The sequence below is a fragment of the Pteronotus mesoamericanus genome, unplaced genomic scaffold, assembly GCF_021234165.1.
Source record: "Pteronotus mesoamericanus isolate MK-2021 breed Mesoamerican mustached bat unplaced genomic scaffold, CSHL_Meso_final contig_22, whole genome shotgun sequence".
NCBI lineage: Eukaryota > Metazoa > Chordata > Mammalia > Chiroptera > Mormoopidae > Pteronotus > Pteronotus mesoamericanus.
Genome location: NW_026555090.1, coordinates 969904 through 988908, shown reverse-complemented (window position 1 = coordinate 988908; position 19005 = coordinate 969904). Strand labels below are relative to the sequence as shown.

The following is a 19005-nucleotide window of genomic DNA, read 5'->3' as shown; positions in this document are numbered from 1 at the left end:
AGTGTCTGTTCATGTCTTTTGTCTACTTTTTAAATCAGGCTGTCCATTTTCTTACTGCTGTGTTTCAAGGACTCTTTCTATATCTTGAATAACAGTACTTGTATCAGTTACATCTTTTGCCAATATGTTCTCCCAGTCCATGGCTCATCTTCTCATTCTCTTAACAATGTATTTTGCAGAATAAAACTTTTTAACTTTAAAAAAGTGTATCTTATGAGTTATTTTTTTAATTTTTCAATTACAGTTGATATTCAATATTAATTTATACTAGTTTTAGGTATATAGCATAGGGTAAGGCATAATTTATGACTGACCCCCCTAATAAGTCTGGTACCCAGCTGGAACCATATATAGTTATTACAATATTGTTGATTATATTCCCTATGCTGTACTTTACATCCCTGTGATAAATTCTTTCTTTCATGAACTGTGCCTTTGGTAGTCTATCTATAGGAGTCATTGCCATGCCCAAGGTCATCTAGGTTTTCTCCTATATTATCTCCTAGGAGTTTCATAGTTTTGATTTTTGCATTTAGGTCTATGATCTATTTTGAGTTGATTTTTGTGAAAGGTGTAAGATATGTAAGGTCTGTGTATAGATGTTTTTGCATGTGGATATACAGTTGTCCCAGCAATATTTGTTGAAAGACTATGTTTGCTTCATTGCATTGCCTTTGCTCCTTGTCAGAAGATCAGCTGACTATATTTACAGGGGTCTTTATCTGGGCTCTCTGTTCTGTTCGACTGACCTATTTGTCTGCTCTTTCACCAATGCCACACCATGTTGATTTATTGTAGCTTTTTAGTAGGTCTTTGAAGTCAGGTAGCATTAGTTCTCCAACTTTGTTCTTCTCATTCAATATTGTATTGGCTATTCTGGGTTTTCTGGCTTTCCGCATAAACTTTTAAAATCAGTTTGTTGATATCTGCAAAATAACTCACTGGGATTTTAACTGCATTGAATTGAGTCTATAGATCAGGTTGGGAAGAACTGACATCTTGACAATATTGTCTTCCTAACCACAAACATGAAACATCTCTCCATTTGTTTAGTTAGTATTTGAATTCCTTCATCAAAGTTTTATAGTTTTCCTCATATATATCTTATACATATTTTGTTAGATTGATATATGAGTATTACACTTTGGGGGTGCTAATATAAATGGTGTTGTTTTAATCTCAAGTCCACTTGTTCATTGCTGGTATATAGAAAAGAAATTGACTTTTATATATTAACCTTGTATGCTGCAGCCTTGCTATAATTGCCTATTAATTCCGACAGATTTTTTTTTTTGCCAGTTCTCAGATTTGTACATAGTCATGTCATCTGCAAACAAAGACAGTTTTATTTCTTCTTTCACAATCTGTATATTTCTTATTTCCTTTTCTTGAATTATTTCATTAGCCAGGACTTCCAGTACAGTGTTGAAAAGGAGTGTGGCAGGAAAACTAGTTTCTCACCATTAAGTTGGCTGTAGTTAGTTACCATGTTAGTTGTAAGTTAGTTATCATGTTAGCTGTAGATTTTCTGTAGATATCCTTTATCAGATTGAGAAAGGTTTGGGTTATTTTTTTTTTTGATGGGTATTGGATTTTGTCAAATAATTTTGAAATGCATATTTTGATATGACCATGTGATTTCCCACCTTTGGCCTGTTGATATAGTAGATTACATTAACTGATCTTCAAATGTTAAATTTGCTATATTTTGTTGAGGATTTTTACATCTACGTTCATGATAGATAAGTTGGAAAGAGATTGTAGAGAATTGTTATAACTTCCTTCTTAAACATCTGGTAGAATTCACAAGTAAACCCATCTGAGTCTGTTGCTTTCTGTTCTGGAAAGTTATTCATTGTTGGTTTAATTTCTTTAATAGACACAAATGCTCCTTGGCTTACCATGGGATTATATCCAGATAAACCAATTATAAATTGAAAATATTGTCAGTCAAAAATGCATTTTAGCCCTGCCCGGTGGGGCTCGGTTGGAGCATTATCCCATAAATCAAAAAGTCATGATTTCGATTCCCAGTCAGAGTATATGCCTAGGTTGCAGGTTCAGTCCTGGTCCGTGAGCATACAAGAGGCAACTGATCAATGTTTCTCTCTCACATTGATGCTTCTCTCCCTCTCTCTTTCCCTCTCTTCCCCTCTCTCTAAAAAACAAAACAAAACAAAACATTCTAATACTACACTGTGGAACACTAGATTTTTTACTCTCATGATTGTGTGGCTAACTGGAACCTGTGGCTCACTGCCACTGCCCAACATTACAAGAGAGCATCATACCACGTACTGACCAACATTCAAAGTATACTACCTAGTAAATATGTTTTGCTTTACTATAGTAAAGTCAAAAAATAATAAGTCAAACCACTGTTAAGTCAAGGGTCCTATGTATAGGCCTATTCATATTATCTATTTATTCTTGTGTGTGTTTCGCTAATTGTGTTGTTCAAGGAACTGGTCCATTTTTATCTAGGTTTTCAAATTTGTCGGCACAGAGTTGTTCATAGTATTCCTTTAATATTATTGATATTTTAATCCCCACAGGACATAGTGATGTTCCTTCTTTTATTTCTAATATTAATAATTTGCGTCTTTTTTTCTTAGTGAGTCTAGCTAGAGGCTCATTGATTTTATTGCTCTTTTCAAAGAACCAGCTTTTGTTTTTGTGGTTTTTCTCTATTGATTTCTTATTCCAATTTAATTGATTTTTTTCCTGTAATTTTTATTATTCTTTTCTTCTACTTACATTGGATTTAATTTGCTCTTCTTTTTCTAGTTTCCTAAGGTGGAAGCTTAGATCATTGATTTTAGATTTTTTTTTTCTGCAAAAGGTTTTATTGTTTCCATTTGGTCTGATGCATGCGACAGGGTTCCAGGGTGCAGTTGTAGGGAGAGGCTCAGGCAAAAGCCAGATACCAGGGAAATGCAGAGGGGCCCCTCAAAGGCCTCTGGGCTCCAAAGGCTTCCTAGCTGTGCTTGAGGGTGAACCTTTCAAAGAGATACTGGTCCATCCCAGCCTGGGGGCCCAGCCTGTAGATGTTAGTCAGGTGGTTGCCCATCTTCTTGATGAGTTTCACCTGCTCATCCAGGAAGTGGTTCTCCAGGAAGTCACGGAGATGAGGGTCTGAGTGGGCAGAACCCGGGGCATGAAGATCCAAAAGGGCCTGGTTCAGGTTCTTCTCCAAGGCCAAAGCTGTTTCCATGGCATCCTGAGTTTTACTCCACTCATCTTTGGAAGGCTTCGCCACGTCCTGGAGGAGAAGGTGGCCACCGCGCTGGTTTTGCAGCTTTAAGAGACGCTCAGAATGCTCACGTTTCTCCTCGGCCTACTCTCAGAAGAAGCGGCCCACATCATCATGGTCAAAATAGAAGCCCAGAGAGAGGCAGGTGTAGGAGGCCCCCAGATGCAGGTTGGCCAGGCGGTTGACAGCAGCCTCCACCTCGGTGGAATAATTCTGACAAATTTGGGAGCTCATGGCTGTTCGGCAGTGAAGAATTAAGATAAAAAAAAAAATGGTGTCGGTTGGTCTCAGAGGCTGACGATGGCTGAGGTGGTTTCGAAGGTGGCAACTAGAAAAGAGGCTGGAGGGTAGTTGGAAAGAAAGGGCGTCCCTAGGTCTGTTGCATCCAAATCCTGCTGAAGCCAGAGACAGATCCCAGGACCGCCGAGGGCACTGTCAGATCTTTCTTTTTTTTAATATATGCATTCAATGCTACGAATTGCCTTCTAAGCACTACTTTTGCTGCATCCCATACATGTTGATAAATTCTATTTTCATTTTTCTTCTAGATATTTTAAATTTTCTGTTTCAATCCTTCTTTGACCTGTTATTTAGAAGCATGTCATTTAATTGCCAAGTTGCTTTGGATTTTCCTTAATTTGTTAAGGTATGTATTATGGCCCAGAATGTGGTCTGTCTTGGTGAGTGTTCCATGTAAGCTTGTAATGTGTATTCTGCTGTTTTCAAATAAAGTAGTCTTTAGATGCCAATTATATCCAGATGATGTTGTAGAGTTCAACTATGTCCTTACTTTTCAAGTCTGGCCACTTCTGATAGAGGGCTGTTGAACCTTCCCGCTGTAATGGTGGATTCCTCTATTTCTCCATGCAGTTCTAACAGTTAGTTTTTGCCTCACATATTTTTATGTTCTGATGTTGGGCACATACATTTTAAAGATTGATATGTCTTCTTGGATAATTGACCCACCTATCGCTATATAATGCCCTTCCTTATCTCTGATAATTTTTCTTGGTCTGAAGTCTGTCCTGTCTGGAATTAATGTGGCTACTCTCACTTTCTTTTGACCAGTGTTAGCATGGGATACCTTTCTCCATCCCTTTCTTTACTTTCAATATATATGTGTCTCTATATTTAGCATGTGTTTATTGTAGATAACATGTATTTGGGCCTTATTTGGTTTTTTTTATCCACACCAATGATCTTTACCTTTTAATTGGTGTATCCAGACGATTGACATTTAAAGTGGTTATTGACAAAATTGGATTAATATCTACTGTCTTTGTTACCATTTATATTCATTGCCTTTTTTATCTTTTCCTATTTCTGTCTTCACTCTTCTTCTACCTTTTGTGGTTTTAATTGGGCATTTTATACAATTCTACTTTCTAGCCTTTCTTACTCATCAAGAAGTGCATAGTTTTAAAAAACTCTTTCTGGTGGTTGCCCTAGAGTATGCAATATACATTTACAATTAATTCAAGTTCACTTTCAAATAACAGAATATTCTTTTGCAAGTAGTGCAAATACCTTATAATAACAAAGTATTTCTAGTTTCTCTCTCCCATCCCTTGTATCATTGAGATTATCAAATTGAGGTTATCACTTCACTTATACAAAAGTTATAATTGTTGCTAATATTATTCTGAGAAAACTATTAGGTCAATTAAAAAAAAAAAAGTTGGCCCTGGCTGGTGTGGCTCAGTGGATTGAGCGCTGACCCGCAAACCGAAAGGTCGCCAGTTCGATTCCCAATCAGGACTCATGCCTGGGTTGCTAGCTATATCCCCAGTAGGTGGTGCACAAGAGGCAACCGCACACTGATGTTTCTTTCCTTCTCCCTCTCTTCCCCCCTTTCTAAAAAATAAACAAATAAAGTCTTTAAAAATAAATTTATTTTTAAAAATTTATTATTATTTTATTTTTTTAGAGAGGAGAAGGGAGGGAGAAATAGAGGGAGAGAAACATCAGTGTGTGGTTGCCTCTCACATGCTCCCAACCTAGGCATGTGCCCTGACTAGGAATTGAACCAGCGACCCTTTGGTTCGCAGGCCAGAGCTCAATCCACTGAGGCACATCAGCCAGGGCAAAAGTTTTTATTTTACCTTCACTTATTTCTTCTATAATGTGCATCCTTTCTTAATATAGATCTGAGTTTCTGACCTGTATCATTTTCCTTCTCTTTGATGAACTTCTTTTAACACTTCTTGCAAGACAGGTCTACTGGTAACAAACTCTCTCAGTTTCTGTTTGAGAAAATCTTTATTTCTTCTTCACTTTTGAAAATAATTTCACAGGGTACAGAATTGTAGGTGGTGGCTTTTTACTTTCAACATTTTAAATATTTTACTCTACTTTCTTCTTGCTTGCATCGTTTCTGAGAAGAAGTCAGATGTAATTCTTACCTTTGTTATATGTAAGGTGTGTTTCCCCCTCTGGCTTCTTTCAATATTTTTTCTTCATCTTTGATATTCTGCCATTTGACTGTGACATGCCGAGCTGCAGGGCTTTCACAGCGGTGGTGCCTTTATCCTGCTGGTATTCTCTCCACTTCCTGGGCATGTGGTTTGGTGTCTCATGTTAATTTGGGGAAAATCCTCAGTCATTATCGCATCAGGAATTTCCTGCTTCTCCTTTTCCCTTCTCCTTCTGGCTTTCATACTACATACCTGTTACACCTTTTGTAGCCATCCCGCATTCTAGGGTATTCAGTCCCATTGTTTGTTTTTTAGTCATTGTTCCTTTTGACTTTTCAGGATTGCAAGTGTTTACTGAGGTGTCCTCAAGTTCAGAGATTCTTTCCACAACCACGTCAATCTACTTATGAGTTTATCAAAAGCATTCTTCCTTTCTGCTCATAGTGTTTTTGGTCTCTAGCATTTCTTTCATATTTTTTCTTAGAATTTCGATCTCTCTGCCTACATTGTTATTCTGTTCTTATAAGCTGTCTACTTTTTCCATTAGAGTTCTTAGCATAATTAACATAGTTGTTTTAAACTCTTGGTCTGATCATTCCACTCTTTCCATGTCTGGTTCCAATCCTTGGTTTATCTCTTTACATTGTGATTTTTGCCATTTGGTGCACCCTATAATTTTTTCTTGATGCCCATACATGATGCACCAGGTAAAAGGAACCGCTGCAAACAGGCCTTCAGAAACGTGGGGAGGCGTGGGGCGGGGGAGCCTTCTGTTGGCCTGTGATTCGGGCTCAGTTTTATCTTTTCTCCTTTTGGCCTGACATTAAAGTGTTTCTCTATTTCCCAGGACAAATGTTTTACTGGGTGAAAGCTTGGATAAAAGAAGTAAAAAATACTTATTCTTTAAAATTAAAATTTAGGTATTCAAATTATTAGTAGTAATTATGTGAACAATCGGTCATGTTTTTATTTCAAAATCAGAAAATTTAAAAATATTTTTGGATGACATGAAACTAGACAAGAGAATAATGAAACTCTGGATTTGGAGAGCTTCTGGTTTTTCAAGTAGGAAAAAGGATAAAGCATATAAACTATAATATACCTGTAGGAAAATTTTCATTTCACCCGTCAACACTACAGAGGCTTTATGAAAGGAAGCCATCTCCAAAACCCCGCTCACCTAACGCGTGCGGCCTCCCAGCCGCGGCAGTGCGGGGCTGAGCCGGCTGCCTCTCCAACCCCTGAGCTGTTTCTAAAGGCAGTGATGTGGGATGACGTGGGTTCAAATCCCAAATCAACCAGATACTGCTTGTCAGGCCTTTGTCAAGTTTCCTTAACCTCGTTTGAAAAATGCAGGTCCTCACCCTTTTGGGTTTCCACGAACATTCAATGAATTAGTTAATATTACATGTTTAAAACAGTACCTGATTCATAATAATTACTTTTTTAAAAAAAGATTTATTTTTAGAGAGAGGGGAAGGGAGGGAGAAAAAGAGGGAGAGAAACATCAATGTGTGGTTGCCTCTCATGCTTCCCCTACTGGAGACCTGGCCTGCAACCCAGGCACGTGCCCTGACTGGGAATTGAACCAGTGACCCCTTGCTTTGCAGTCAGGTGCTCAATCCACTAAGCCACACCAGCCAGGGATCATAGTAATTACTTTTTAAGTGTTAGCACCTATATTATTTTTATCGCTGGGGAACATGTTCTGGCAAGTATTTTTCCATTGCATAAACAGCTTACCTCATAGATGTTGCACATGCGGTTCCAGACCACCACAATAAAGCAAATATCACAGTAAAACAAGCTGCAATCATTTTGCTGGTGAAGGGACTTGTCATCAGTTTGTAAAATATGCAACATCTGTGATGCACAATAGAGCAGAGCACAGTAAAATAAGTAATGGCTGTACTCACAAAAATCAAAGCCTGAAGGCCTGCCTCAAGGTATGCCTTTCTTGACTTGTATCAGAAACAGCAAAGGCTTTAGAGAAATAAAGGTAAAAATGACATTACTCATTTTCAATGTTTATTAATGTTATTATTTTGGACAATCTATGTACTGCCTAAAATGCTTTTTTAAACCACCTATCTACTATGTACTATTTTCTAAATTTAGGTATACTTGACATACAACATTATATTAATTTCAGGTATACAACATAATGATTTAATATTTGTATATATTGAGAAATGACCACCACCATAACCTAGTTAACATCCATCACAGTACAGAGTTACAGTTTTTTTCTTGTGAATAAAAATTTTCACGATCTACTCTCTTAGCAACTTTCAAATATAAAATACAGTATTACTAACTACAGTCCCCACGGTATACATTACATCCCCAGGGCTTATTTTATAACTGGAAGGCGGCACCTTGTGAATCCCTCCACAGGTCCCCCCTCCCCCAACCAATCACTTCTCTAATCCCTGAGCTTGGGTTGTCTTGTTTGTCTGACTGCCTGTTTGCACATATAAGTGAGATCATACGGTATTCATCTTTCTCCATCTGACTTATTTCACTAAAAATTATTACTTCACAGCCCATCCCTGTTGTTGCAAGTGGCAGGATTTCCTTCATTTTTTATGGATTTCTTTCCATAAATACTCAGAAGTGGAACTGCTGGGTCCTTTTTTGTTTCTTGTAATAGCCTTTGTTTTAGAGCAGAGGTGTTCAACCTTCTGGCATCTCTGTGTCACCCTGGAAGAAGAAGAGTTGTCTTGGGCCACGCATTAAATATATTGCAACATGTAATCACAAAAAACAATCTCATAATGTTTTAAGTAAATTTATGGTTTTGTGCTGGGCCACATTCAGAGCCATCCTGGGCGGCATGCAGCCCATGGGCCGCAAGTTGGACACCCGTTTTAAAGTCTGTTTTGTCTGATATAAGTATTGCTACCTCCACTTATTTCGTTATTTCCATTTGCACAAAATACCTTTCTCCATTTCTTTACTTTCAGTTTGTGTGTGTCTTTGGAATTTTATACATGGGTTTTGTTTTATTGTTCATTCAGCAACTATATGTCTTTTGACTGGAACATTTAAGCTATTCACATTTAAAGTAATTATTGATAGATATGTTGTTATTGTCATTTTATTATTCATATTTTTATTGTTTTTTCTTTTTAAAGAAGTCCCTTTAATATTTCTTATAATCCTGGTTTGGGGGTGATGAACTCCTTTAGTTTTTCCTTGTCTGGGAAGCTCTTTATCTGTCCTTTGGTTTTAAGTGATAGCTTTGCTGGGCAGAATATTCTTGGTTGTAGGTTCTTGCTTTTCATCAATTTGAGTATTTCTTGCCAATCCCTTCTGGCCTGCCAAGTTTCTGTTGAGAAATCAGCTGACAGTCTTACAGGAGCTCCTTTGTAGGTAGCTAGTAGGTAGCTAACTGTTTTTTTCTCTTGCTGCTTTTAAGATTTTCTTTTCATCTTTAACCTTTTGCATTTTAATTATAATGTGTCTTGGCATGTTTCCCTATGGGTTCATCTTGTTTTGGGACACTGTGCTTCCTGGATGTACGTGCACGTGTGTGTGTGTGTGTGTGTGTGTGTGTGTGTGTGTATCTTTTCAAGTTAGTGCTTTTGTTTTCTCTGGATAAATACCCAGAAGTGGAATTGCTTCATCACAGGTAATATTATTTTTAATTTTTTTGAGGAAATCCCACACTGCTTTCCACAGCGGCTGCACCAGCCTGCATTCCCACCAACAGTGCCCTAGGGCTCCCTTTTCTCCACAGCCTCTCCAGCACTTGCTGTTTGTTGATTCATTGATGATGGCCATTCTGACAGGCAAGAGGTGATATCTCATTGTAGTTCAAATGTGCATTTTTCTGATGATTAGTCTTTTGGACATCTGTATGTCCTCTTTGGAAAAACGTTTATTCAGAACTTCTGCCCACTTTAAAAGCTAGATTATTCTTTTTATGTGTTATTGAGTTATATGAATTCTTTATATATTTTGGATATTAACCCCTTATCAAATATACGATTTGTAAACATTTTCTCCCATTCCATAGGATGCCTTTTCATTTTGTTGATGAATTCCTTGGCCATGTAGGTCTGTCTTTCAGTGAGCCTATGCTTCTTGTCTGTGAACTTCACCAGTGCTTCTTGGGGGTCTTTTCCCTGCCTTTGGTGGGATGCGTTGAGTGCTTCCCTTCCCCCAGGTCATTCAGGCTCTGATAAAACAGTTTCCCCTGAGGGCAGGCCTTGTGAAGAACAGACTACTGTATCATGTTTCAAAATAGTTACTTTTTTCCTGCCCCTGCTAGAAACACAACTCCATTTTTTCCAAGCCTCACTGTGAGAACCGTGCATGAGGTAACACAGCTCCTGAAGGTAAAACTCACGGCAGCGGAGCCCCGGCAACTGGGCCCGGCGGCGCTGCGGCCGAGTCCTGTCCTGACTGCGGTGGTGGTCATCCTTCAGGGGGCTCTGCCACCCTGAGTTTACATTGCATCCTAATAAATCTGGAGCACAAAACTTATAATAAGGGCAATTTTCAAAGGCCTTTGAGTATTCTGCTAAATTACCAACCAGAAAGGTCTTGTTAGTTTCTTCTTACCAGCCGTATCTGAGAATGCTGGTTTTTACAAACCTATGCCAATACATTATAATTTTAAATGATTATCATCCCAATAGAAAAAATCATTTCAACCTTCATTTCTTTACTAATAAAGTTGAGTAATCTGTGCTTATGTTCACTGTGCTTTTTGCTTTTGGAACACTTTCTATGAGCATCCACAGTGCATGTTTCTGTTGAACGTTCCCTGTTTCTCATGGATGTGACAAGTCACCGCCCTGGTGACCGTCCTGTGGGCCTTTGTCCCTGTCTTGGCTTAGGTCCTCATTACATTCCCTCTGGATCACTGCAGCAGGCTCCATGTGGTCTCCAGGCTGGGGGTGAAGTCCACCAAGCAATCTGCCACCCTGTTGCAGGGAGCTTTCAGAAACACCAATGGGTTTTACAATGGCTTTGCTTAAACAGCCTTTAAGAGCCTCACAGTGCCTGTAGCCTGAAGTGCGAACTCCTAATTACTAAAGGCCCTGCCTGCTTATTCAGCTCATCTCCAGCCTCTCCTCGACCACCCGCACCACCCCCCGCCTCCGCAAGCACCCCCACATGCCCTTTGTGTTTACACTGCTATTTGTGACACTCAGAACTCACTCTCTGCCCTCCTTTGCCTGCTCATTCCCATGGCTGACTCATTTGTTACTTTCCCCAAGAACAAGCCACAGCTTCCTCCTCCTGTGTGACTGCAAAGGCTGTGACACAGAGTGACAACCCACTGTCTGCCTGCCGCACTGTCATCAGCTCCTGAAAGCAGAGATGGGGTGTTTTTTTAAGTGTTATAGCAGGTGCTCAGTAAATGTTTGCTGAAGGAATGAATTCATTACTTCCTTACATTCAAAACACGGCCTACATTTTATATTTGAGGTTAAATGAAGAGGCTCAGTTCTGGGGTAGAAAGACACACGTCTCGAGGTTAACGGTGCTGCTGTCTCTCGGTGGGAGGACCAAAGAGGTGGGGTTTTGCTTTTTTCCTTCCCTTTACTCAAGGCGCCACTGTCACTGCACTTCTTCATCGGGGGACAGCACCTGGATTTTCTTCTGTGAAGCCTCCTCATCCTTAACAGGACCCCCAGGAGGCCCACCCTCCCGCTGCCACAGGCCAGGCGTGGGACCCGAGCTCAGCTGGTAAGCTCTTTCTCCTGGAACGTGGCTCTTGGGCACAGACACGCGCGCACAGAGACTGGCCGCAGCTGCAAGCCCCGCGGGCCCAGCACTGAGGAGGCCGTCCGGCTGCGGCTGCGGCTGCGGCTCCATGCTGCCGGTCCGAGGCCTCCTTCCTCCGATCTTCCTTTGATTCTCTGAGCAAACCAGCATCCTTCTAATAAATTCTAGTTTCACAGTGGCTCGATGCTGTTCATGTTGCTTGTGATGAGAGTCCTAACTGATACCCTCTTCTCACAGTGGCTGTGCTCTGAATCCTCAATGGTATGCAGCCCCGCAGGCAGGAGTGGCTGGGGGCGGGGCTGTGGGGCGCAGAGACCTGCAGGCCCAGTGCCACTGCCTGTGTGAGCACGAGACCCAGCAGAAAAGCTGCCGCCCCTCACTCAGCCTCCTTCTCCATCTGGCAGATCAGAAGAGCACTGCTGACCCTTGAATTCCACGGGTTTGCGCAGGTCCACTTGCACGCGGATTCTCTGTGACGAACACCTGTGCCGGTTCTGATCTGTGGCTGTGCATGTGCGGATGGAAAGGGCATAGGGGACTTGCGCATCTGCAGATTTTGGTATCCGCAGGGGTTGGTGGGGGGGGGGGTCCTGGAACCCATCCCCTTCAGGTGTGAAGGGACAATTTAAGTTTTAGGGGAGTCAGCCCCGGCTGCTGTGGCTCAGTAGATTGAGCGCCAGCCTGTGAACCAAGGGTCTCCAGTTCGATTGCCAGTCTAGGACACATGCCTGGGTTGTGGGCCAGGTCCCCAGTGTGGGGTGTGCATGAGAGGCAACCACACATTGATGTTTCTCTCCCTCTCTTTCTCCCTCCCTTCCCCTCTCTAAAAATAAAATAAAATAAAAGTTTTAGGGGAGACAAAAGTTACATGCAAATTTTCAACTGTGGGGGTAGGAACTTGGTGCCCCTTCTCCCCGGGTTGGCCAAGGGCCGACTGTACTCCCCCCTGTTTCACAGGGAGATGCTGTGAGCCCTGAGGGCGATACTACAAGTACAGTGCCTGCCACAGTAAAAGCGTCCAAGAGCCCCGACCGCGGTGGCTCAGTTGGTTGGGCGATGTCTCGCGAAGTGAAAGGTCCTGGGTTTGGGCCCCTGTTGGTGCAAGTGCAAGAGGCAACTGTTTGATGCTTCTCTCTCACATGGATGTTTCTCGCCCTCTCTTTCTCCCTCCCTCCCCCTCTCTCTAAAAATAAGTAAATAAAATCTTCTTTAAAAATAAAATAAAAGCGTAAATGGCAAACATTGTTACTAAAAGATGTTTGATAACCCTGTTGAATAAATAAATCTATTCATCCAACAACAAACACTGAGTGCTTACCACACGCCAGGCCCTGTGCCAGGCACTGGGACTGAGTAAGCAAGATAGTCGCAGCCCCTGCCCTCACAGACCTTGCAGTCTAGTGGACAAGACCCACCGGTAACAAGACACAGACAAAGGAAGAAACCCATTTCAAATGGTGGTAAGTTTTATACAGGAGACAAAGGGCTGAAAGGTAGAACAACAAGGCAGAAGGAGAATGTATTTTAAACATGGTCAGATGCTGTGGGGAGGCCACTGAGCTGAGGCCAAATGGATGAAGAGGAACCAAGCCGGTGCCGGACCCAGCATACGCAAGGGCAGGAAGCAAGAATGCGCAGCGTGCTCCGAAGCAGAGGAGCACAAAGTGTTCTGAAGGGAGAGGACAGGCCCCTGGGATGGGAGGGAGTGGGGGTGAGGCAGGGCTCTGTCGGTCAGGGAAAGGAGAGTGAGTGTGTGCGCATTGTATGCACACTCTTCCTTCCATTCTATTTTATGTGTAGTGGGAACCCATTAAAATGTTTTAAAGCAGGAGGCTGACATGCTCTGCTTATGAAGACCTCCTGTGGCTCTGGGTGGGATGGAATCGGGGGCAGCTTGGGAGGCTCTCTTAACTCTGGAAAGAAATGAGGAGGGGGAGTGACTGACGCCAGGTGTCAGAAACGGAACAGCAGGAGCTACGGCGAGTGGCCGGTGCACTGGGGGGCAGGGCCAGAGGATGTCACCCCGATAGCCCCGCTTCCAGCCTGGGAGGAGCGGGATGGACACAGGATGGGAGCAGCAGCACCCGGGACCGACTGGCAGGGTTGAGCTGCCCAGACTTCCTCAGAGGACAGTCCTGGGCTGAGGCTACACGGGGCGAAGGCGGGCATACAGACGCACTTAAATCCCAGGAACGGGTGACTGACAGCCATTTTTATCAGTCTTACTCCAATGAGCACCAGAAAAGCACCCGGAGCCCCCGGGACCACCTCAGTCAACACAGTCACTCTCGCCCAGTAGTTCTTGAGACTAAGGGTGCACCTGGCAGGCTTGCTGAAGTACGCGCGGCTGCTCCCAGAGATTCCAATTCAGAAGGTCACAGGGGTGTCCAACCTTGTGGCATCTCTGGGCCACGATGGAAGCAGAGCTGTCTTGGACCACACATTAAATACATTGCAACAAGTGACCACAAAAACATCTCATAATGTTTTAAGTAAATTTACGATTTTGTGTTGAGCCGCATTCACAGCCATCCTGAGCCGCATGCGGCCTGCGGGCTGCAGGCTGGACACTCCTGGTCTCGGGAGAGGCCAGAACACACCCACTTCATTAAAGCGCCCTGGGCGTGCAGGCTCTGCCGGCCTGGGAGCCTAGAAATAGTGGACCTGGCCCTCAGTCCTAACTCCACACTTACTGACTTCGGGGAAGTTATTAACTCCCCTGAGTTTAACTGAACTCATGTTTCTTGAATGTTCTAAGGGCGTAAGGACAACCACAGAGCAGGGTGCTGTGAGCGTGCAATGAAATGGTAGGCGCTGAGCACCTTGCATGACGCCATAACAATTGCTCAGTAAGCGCGAGCTCCCAGTCCACCGAGCGCACACAGCAGGCGTCCAGGGCTGGCTGGCATTTTGCTTTGAATGTGGAGTTGGGGCGAGGAAAGGTAATGGGAAGACGTTCGCGAGAACCCTGCTGAAGGTCTGAGCCGAGCCGCTGACAGGGAGGCTCTGGGCTCGGGAGGGGCTGCTTGGACCCACCTCTGGTGTGAACCCCCACCGCCTGGGCAACAGACCTGCCCTCTCATCTGGTCAACCGCAAGTTCTCATTTCCAGAAAAGTCTCACCTTTGTGTCATTCTAAGATTTTCAGTAAAGATAATAAAGTGAGTATAAAGCAAAACGCAACGATTTCACCTGTGTAAGGCTTTTTGTGTAAATAAAAAAGCCTCATGTGCCCTGACATGTGAATTGGGACTGCCCCCAGCCCTTCCACAGACACATTTCCCCTCCTTGTCCCATCCTTCACAAATGACACTGCACTGAGATGGGGATGGTCACCCTCTCCAGAGCTCCATCCAGACAAGGTGGCAGACTTTTGGACTGGCGCTAGGGGAGGCTGTCAGCGGAGGAGGAACCAGAGGGATCAATGGGAAAGGAGGCAGAAACGAGGCCACCCACGCCAGGCAGCTGCGCGGGCGTTCAACGCCCTTCCCGCTGGGTGTGCGGAGAGCCAGCACCCTTACCTACGACCAGGGGGTAACAGGGAGAAGAGCAAAGCACCAGGCCCTCTGCAAGCAAGCACACGCCTTACCTTCTCGTAGGGACAGTGCTTGTACATCTTTATGGGGCTCGTGCAGATGAAGACATCAGTGCTGCGGGAAGAGGAAGGAGAGTGAGCCTGGGAGCCTGTCCCGGTCGGCACCCCACCCACATGCCCCAGCCAGCCATGCGGCAAATATGGCAACCAGTCCAGGCAACCAGCCCCGGGCAGGCGTTTGAGTTACAGCAATTCTGCATGGCCAGACTCCAAGGACTAGCGGGCTAATCAGACGCCCAGCCCGGTCCAAACAGGGAAATACTGAGACAGAAGCATCTACAACCAGAGAGACATTTGAAGGAGCCGCGCAGGTTACTGAGGGGGAAAGAGACCCTGAGGACAGCCTTCCCCTAGCGCCCGGGCGAGCCTGCTGGCAGGGAAAGCGGTGAGGGGGGCCCTGGCCCACCCAGCTAAGCTCCCGATGCTGGGACTGCCCTCAAGACAGGTGTAGCTCCGCTGATGGGCACCCCTTCCCCACGACCTGTGTCCCCATGATCGATGAGGGGGCTGACCTCGAAGGGCTGCCCAGGAGCCCACTTCTCCCCACTGCCCCACGGGCCCCAGCTGCTCAACAACGGAGCCACGCGGGCCAGATGTTCTCACAGAGCAGGCTCGTCCACTCAGACCTGTGAGGACGATCCCCGGCTCCTTTCCTCGTTGGCAAATTAGTCCCATGAGAGCCCTCGGAAAGCAGGTGCCCGTGACCACCGGGCTGCCCCTACGGCTGCGACCGACCCGCGGACACCCCGCCTCTCCTTCCCGGCCCCCACCTCCTGCCCGCACTGAAGCCTGGCCTCCCGGGAGCCCCCCACCCGGGAGCCTGGACGGAAGGTGGCTTCGTCCTCACGGCCGCCCGCTTCAGAGGTGGGAAGTGAGGACAGTCCTCCTCGGCCTCCGCGGCCGCTTCTCCTTCAAAGCCCCCTGCCTACAGCCGCACCCCTGCGGCCCCCCCCACCGCTCCCCTCGCCTGCCGCCTGCCCAGCGGCGGCGCCGCGCGCCTCCCCCACCCCGCAGGCTCACGCTCACCCCTGCGTCCCACGCCCCGAGTGGCCGGCGCGGGGGCTCGCCCACTGCGCACACCCGCCGGCCCTAGGGCTGCTCGCTCCAGACACCTCCTCCCGCAGCCCCGCGCTCAGCGCCTCCCCGCTGACACGCGCGTCGCGCTTCGGCCGAGCCCCCATGTGCCGCTTGCCTCGGACGGCCACCGCCATCCTCGCAGGGAGCTCCTTCTCAGGCTCCCACTCAGTCCTCCCGCCTCATCAGCAGACAGCCCGCGGCGGCCCGCCCACCGCCCCGCCCCGCCGGGAGCCTGGTTTCGGTGGCCGCGCGGCCACACGCCCTGCCGGGCCACCTCACCCAGCCCAGGGCCGCGCGCACTGCCTCAGTGCTGCGGCCCCAGCGCGCTTTCGCAACCATCTCTCCCCTTTGGAGAGAAGCCACCCGGTTTCCCTCCTGCCTTTCCGCCCCGTCTGTCCCTCGCACTCTTGCCACACTCGCGACACTTCGGACTCCGGGTGGGGGGGCTCCCCCACGCCGCCCCGCCCCCAGGCCCCGCGGGCTTCCCGCAACCGGGACCCAGTGCAGGCGCCGTCCCCCCGCGACAGTGCCGGACCCCACAGGTGAAGGGCTCAGGCCCACAACACGGCCCCCCTTCAGGCGCCCGCCGCAAGTCCAGCTTGTCCCCTGGGCTTCTGACCAAACCGCTGCAGCTCGGGGGCGCCAGGGACGGCTCCCTGGGTCCAGTGAATTTTCTAGACCCGCGCGGACCTCCGGAAACACTTCACTTCCGATGACTGGGTTACACAGATACGATAAAGGACACCGATGAACCACCAGAGGGAGAAACACAGGATCAGGTCGGGGAGGGCCCCCGGCCCAGGGGCTTCTGTCCCCCTGGAGCTGGGCTGCGGCACCTCTCAGTGTGTGGCTGTGTTCACCGACTGCGAACCCCGCTCTGGTGGGATTCCGAGGAGCCCCTCACGTGGGCCTGGCGGATGGGGCACCCACTTCCAGCGCCTCTCGCCTCTGGGGAGAAGTGGGGCCGGGGCTGGAACGCCCAAGCATCTAACCAGGCCTTGGTCTCTCCGGGGACCAGCCCACCCAGGGGCCACCCCGGGTCGCCTCCTCGGACCCAGAGATGCGCCTCGTGCCCTTGTCACTCAGGACGTCACAGGCGTCTCCGAAGTCTGCGCCAGGCGCCGGGGCAGGGACCGAGGCGCACCGTCTGCCTGGTCCCACGCCCCTGGGCCCCAGCGCACTCTCGGCGCCGCTGAGGCTCCCCACTGGGACGTCACACGGCACCTCAGCCTTTCCAGAACAGAACGCGTGGCTCTCCCGACCCCGAACCCCCGTCCTCCCCAGCTAATGGCACTACGACATATATCTAACTGCTCTAGCAGAGTTTTAAAAACTAACCACCACCCTTTCTCCTACCTTTGCTCCACCCCAACATGCGGGCTGTCCCTCCAAAGCACGTCTCAACCCGCCGACCGCTGTCCCTGGTGTCATCCCGCCCAGAACACTGCGCCGCCCGCTGTGAACGCCGCGTACTTGCCCCTCAGCCTCCAGTGCTGTCCCCACCAAGCCGCTCTCCGTCCGGCTCCGGCTCCTAGACTAGGTATTCTCCGCTTTCCTGAGGCATTGTAATGGGGGGGCGGGTACACACACCCCCCGCCCCCGGAGATGGGGGAGCGGGTTGAGCCGCGCAGGCGCGACCCGAGACTTGGCCCCCTCGGCACACACGGCGGCAGGGAGCGGGGCAGAGGCAAAGGTGGCCGGCACTGGCCCCCCGTGGGTGCAGGGCTGGGCGCTCCCACTGGCCCTTGGCCGCACGAGGTTCTGGGAGAAGACCTGGGAAACGGAGCGCACTCGGAAGCCAAAAGGCAGTCGGTCCTCTCCCCTCCCCGGGTGGGGGGCTTGTCAGTGGTTGCCAGCAGGCCTGTCAACAGCAGCCAGGGCAGGCGCGGGGGCGCCGCGGGGCACAGCCCCGGGACGGTGCCTGAAGCCGGGCCGCGGCTGGAGGCCAGCTAAGCCACCTGCATTCCTAAACCTTTTGGGTGGGAGAGGAGGTTCCTGGTGCAGCCTTGAACTGAGCTGGCAGAGGGTGACGGGGTGATTTTTGGGGGGTGTCTTAGAGGGAACGCTCGCCGCTATTTCCAAAGACCTTGGTGATAACAGTCAGCACCGTGATCAGATTTTTGTTCTTGTGTTTTCAGTTCTTGAATCTATGTAGTGGTTGTAGTGAGACTATTTTTGATGTCATACTCTGACTTTTTCTTTCCCCTTATTGTTGTCACCCAGATATTTTAGGCCCCTAAAATAAGATTCATTTCTTTTCCACCGAACTCCATTTTTGGAGATTTTCCTGGTAGGCGGCAACGGTAGCCCTCCTCCTACTGGTTGGGTTTGGCAACAGTTCAAGGGACATACAATAAACTACACACATTAAAAAGGCACAATCAGGTGAGTGTGTTGACATTTGTGAAACACAGACCACCACAATCAAGATATTGAACAATTTGTCAATCCCCAAAGTCTCCCAGAACCTCTTTGTCATCTCTCCATGTCCCACCCAACCTCCTGGGCCCTAGAACCATTGACCCGCTTTCTGGATTGGAACGCATTTTCTAGAATTTTATGTAAATGAAACCACAGAGTATGCATTCTTTTTTGACTGGATTCTTTCATTCAGTAACATTATTTGGGGGCTTCACTCATGTTCTTAAATGCATGAATAGTTTGTTCCTTTTTTAAAAATTGAGTAAACTGATTTTTAAGACATTTTCATTGAGATATAATTCCCATACGGTGAGAACCCATTTTAAGTGTATAATTCAATGAATTTTGGCACATTTACAGAGTTTTACAAAAATCACCAATCTCAGAACACTTTCACCTCCCCCCCCCCCCCCCCCCCACACCAACCCCGTCTCCATCAGCAGCTACTCCCCACTCTGCCCTGAGCCTTTGGACACCACCGACCTGCCTCTGTGGGTTTGCCTA

At 47.1% G+C, this 19005-nt stretch overlaps 1 protein-coding gene and 1 pseudogene across 1 annotated transcript in view; both read right to left on the bottom strand.

The window, feature by feature from the left end:
* NT5M (5',3'-nucleotidase, mitochondrial) overlaps nucleotides 1–19005 on the bottom strand; it is a 42626-nt gene that overhangs the window by 8258 nt on the left and 15363 nt on the right. Inside the window, exon 3 of the mRNA XM_054571120.1 lies at nucleotides 14998–15058. Within this exon, the coding sequence (XP_054427095.1) occupies nucleotides 14998–15058 (61 nt within the window). The remainder of the gene's footprint in view (nucleotides 1–14997; nucleotides 15059–19005) is intronic.
* On the bottom strand, nucleotides 2162–3837 carry LOC129068745 (ferritin light chain-like; annotated as a pseudogene).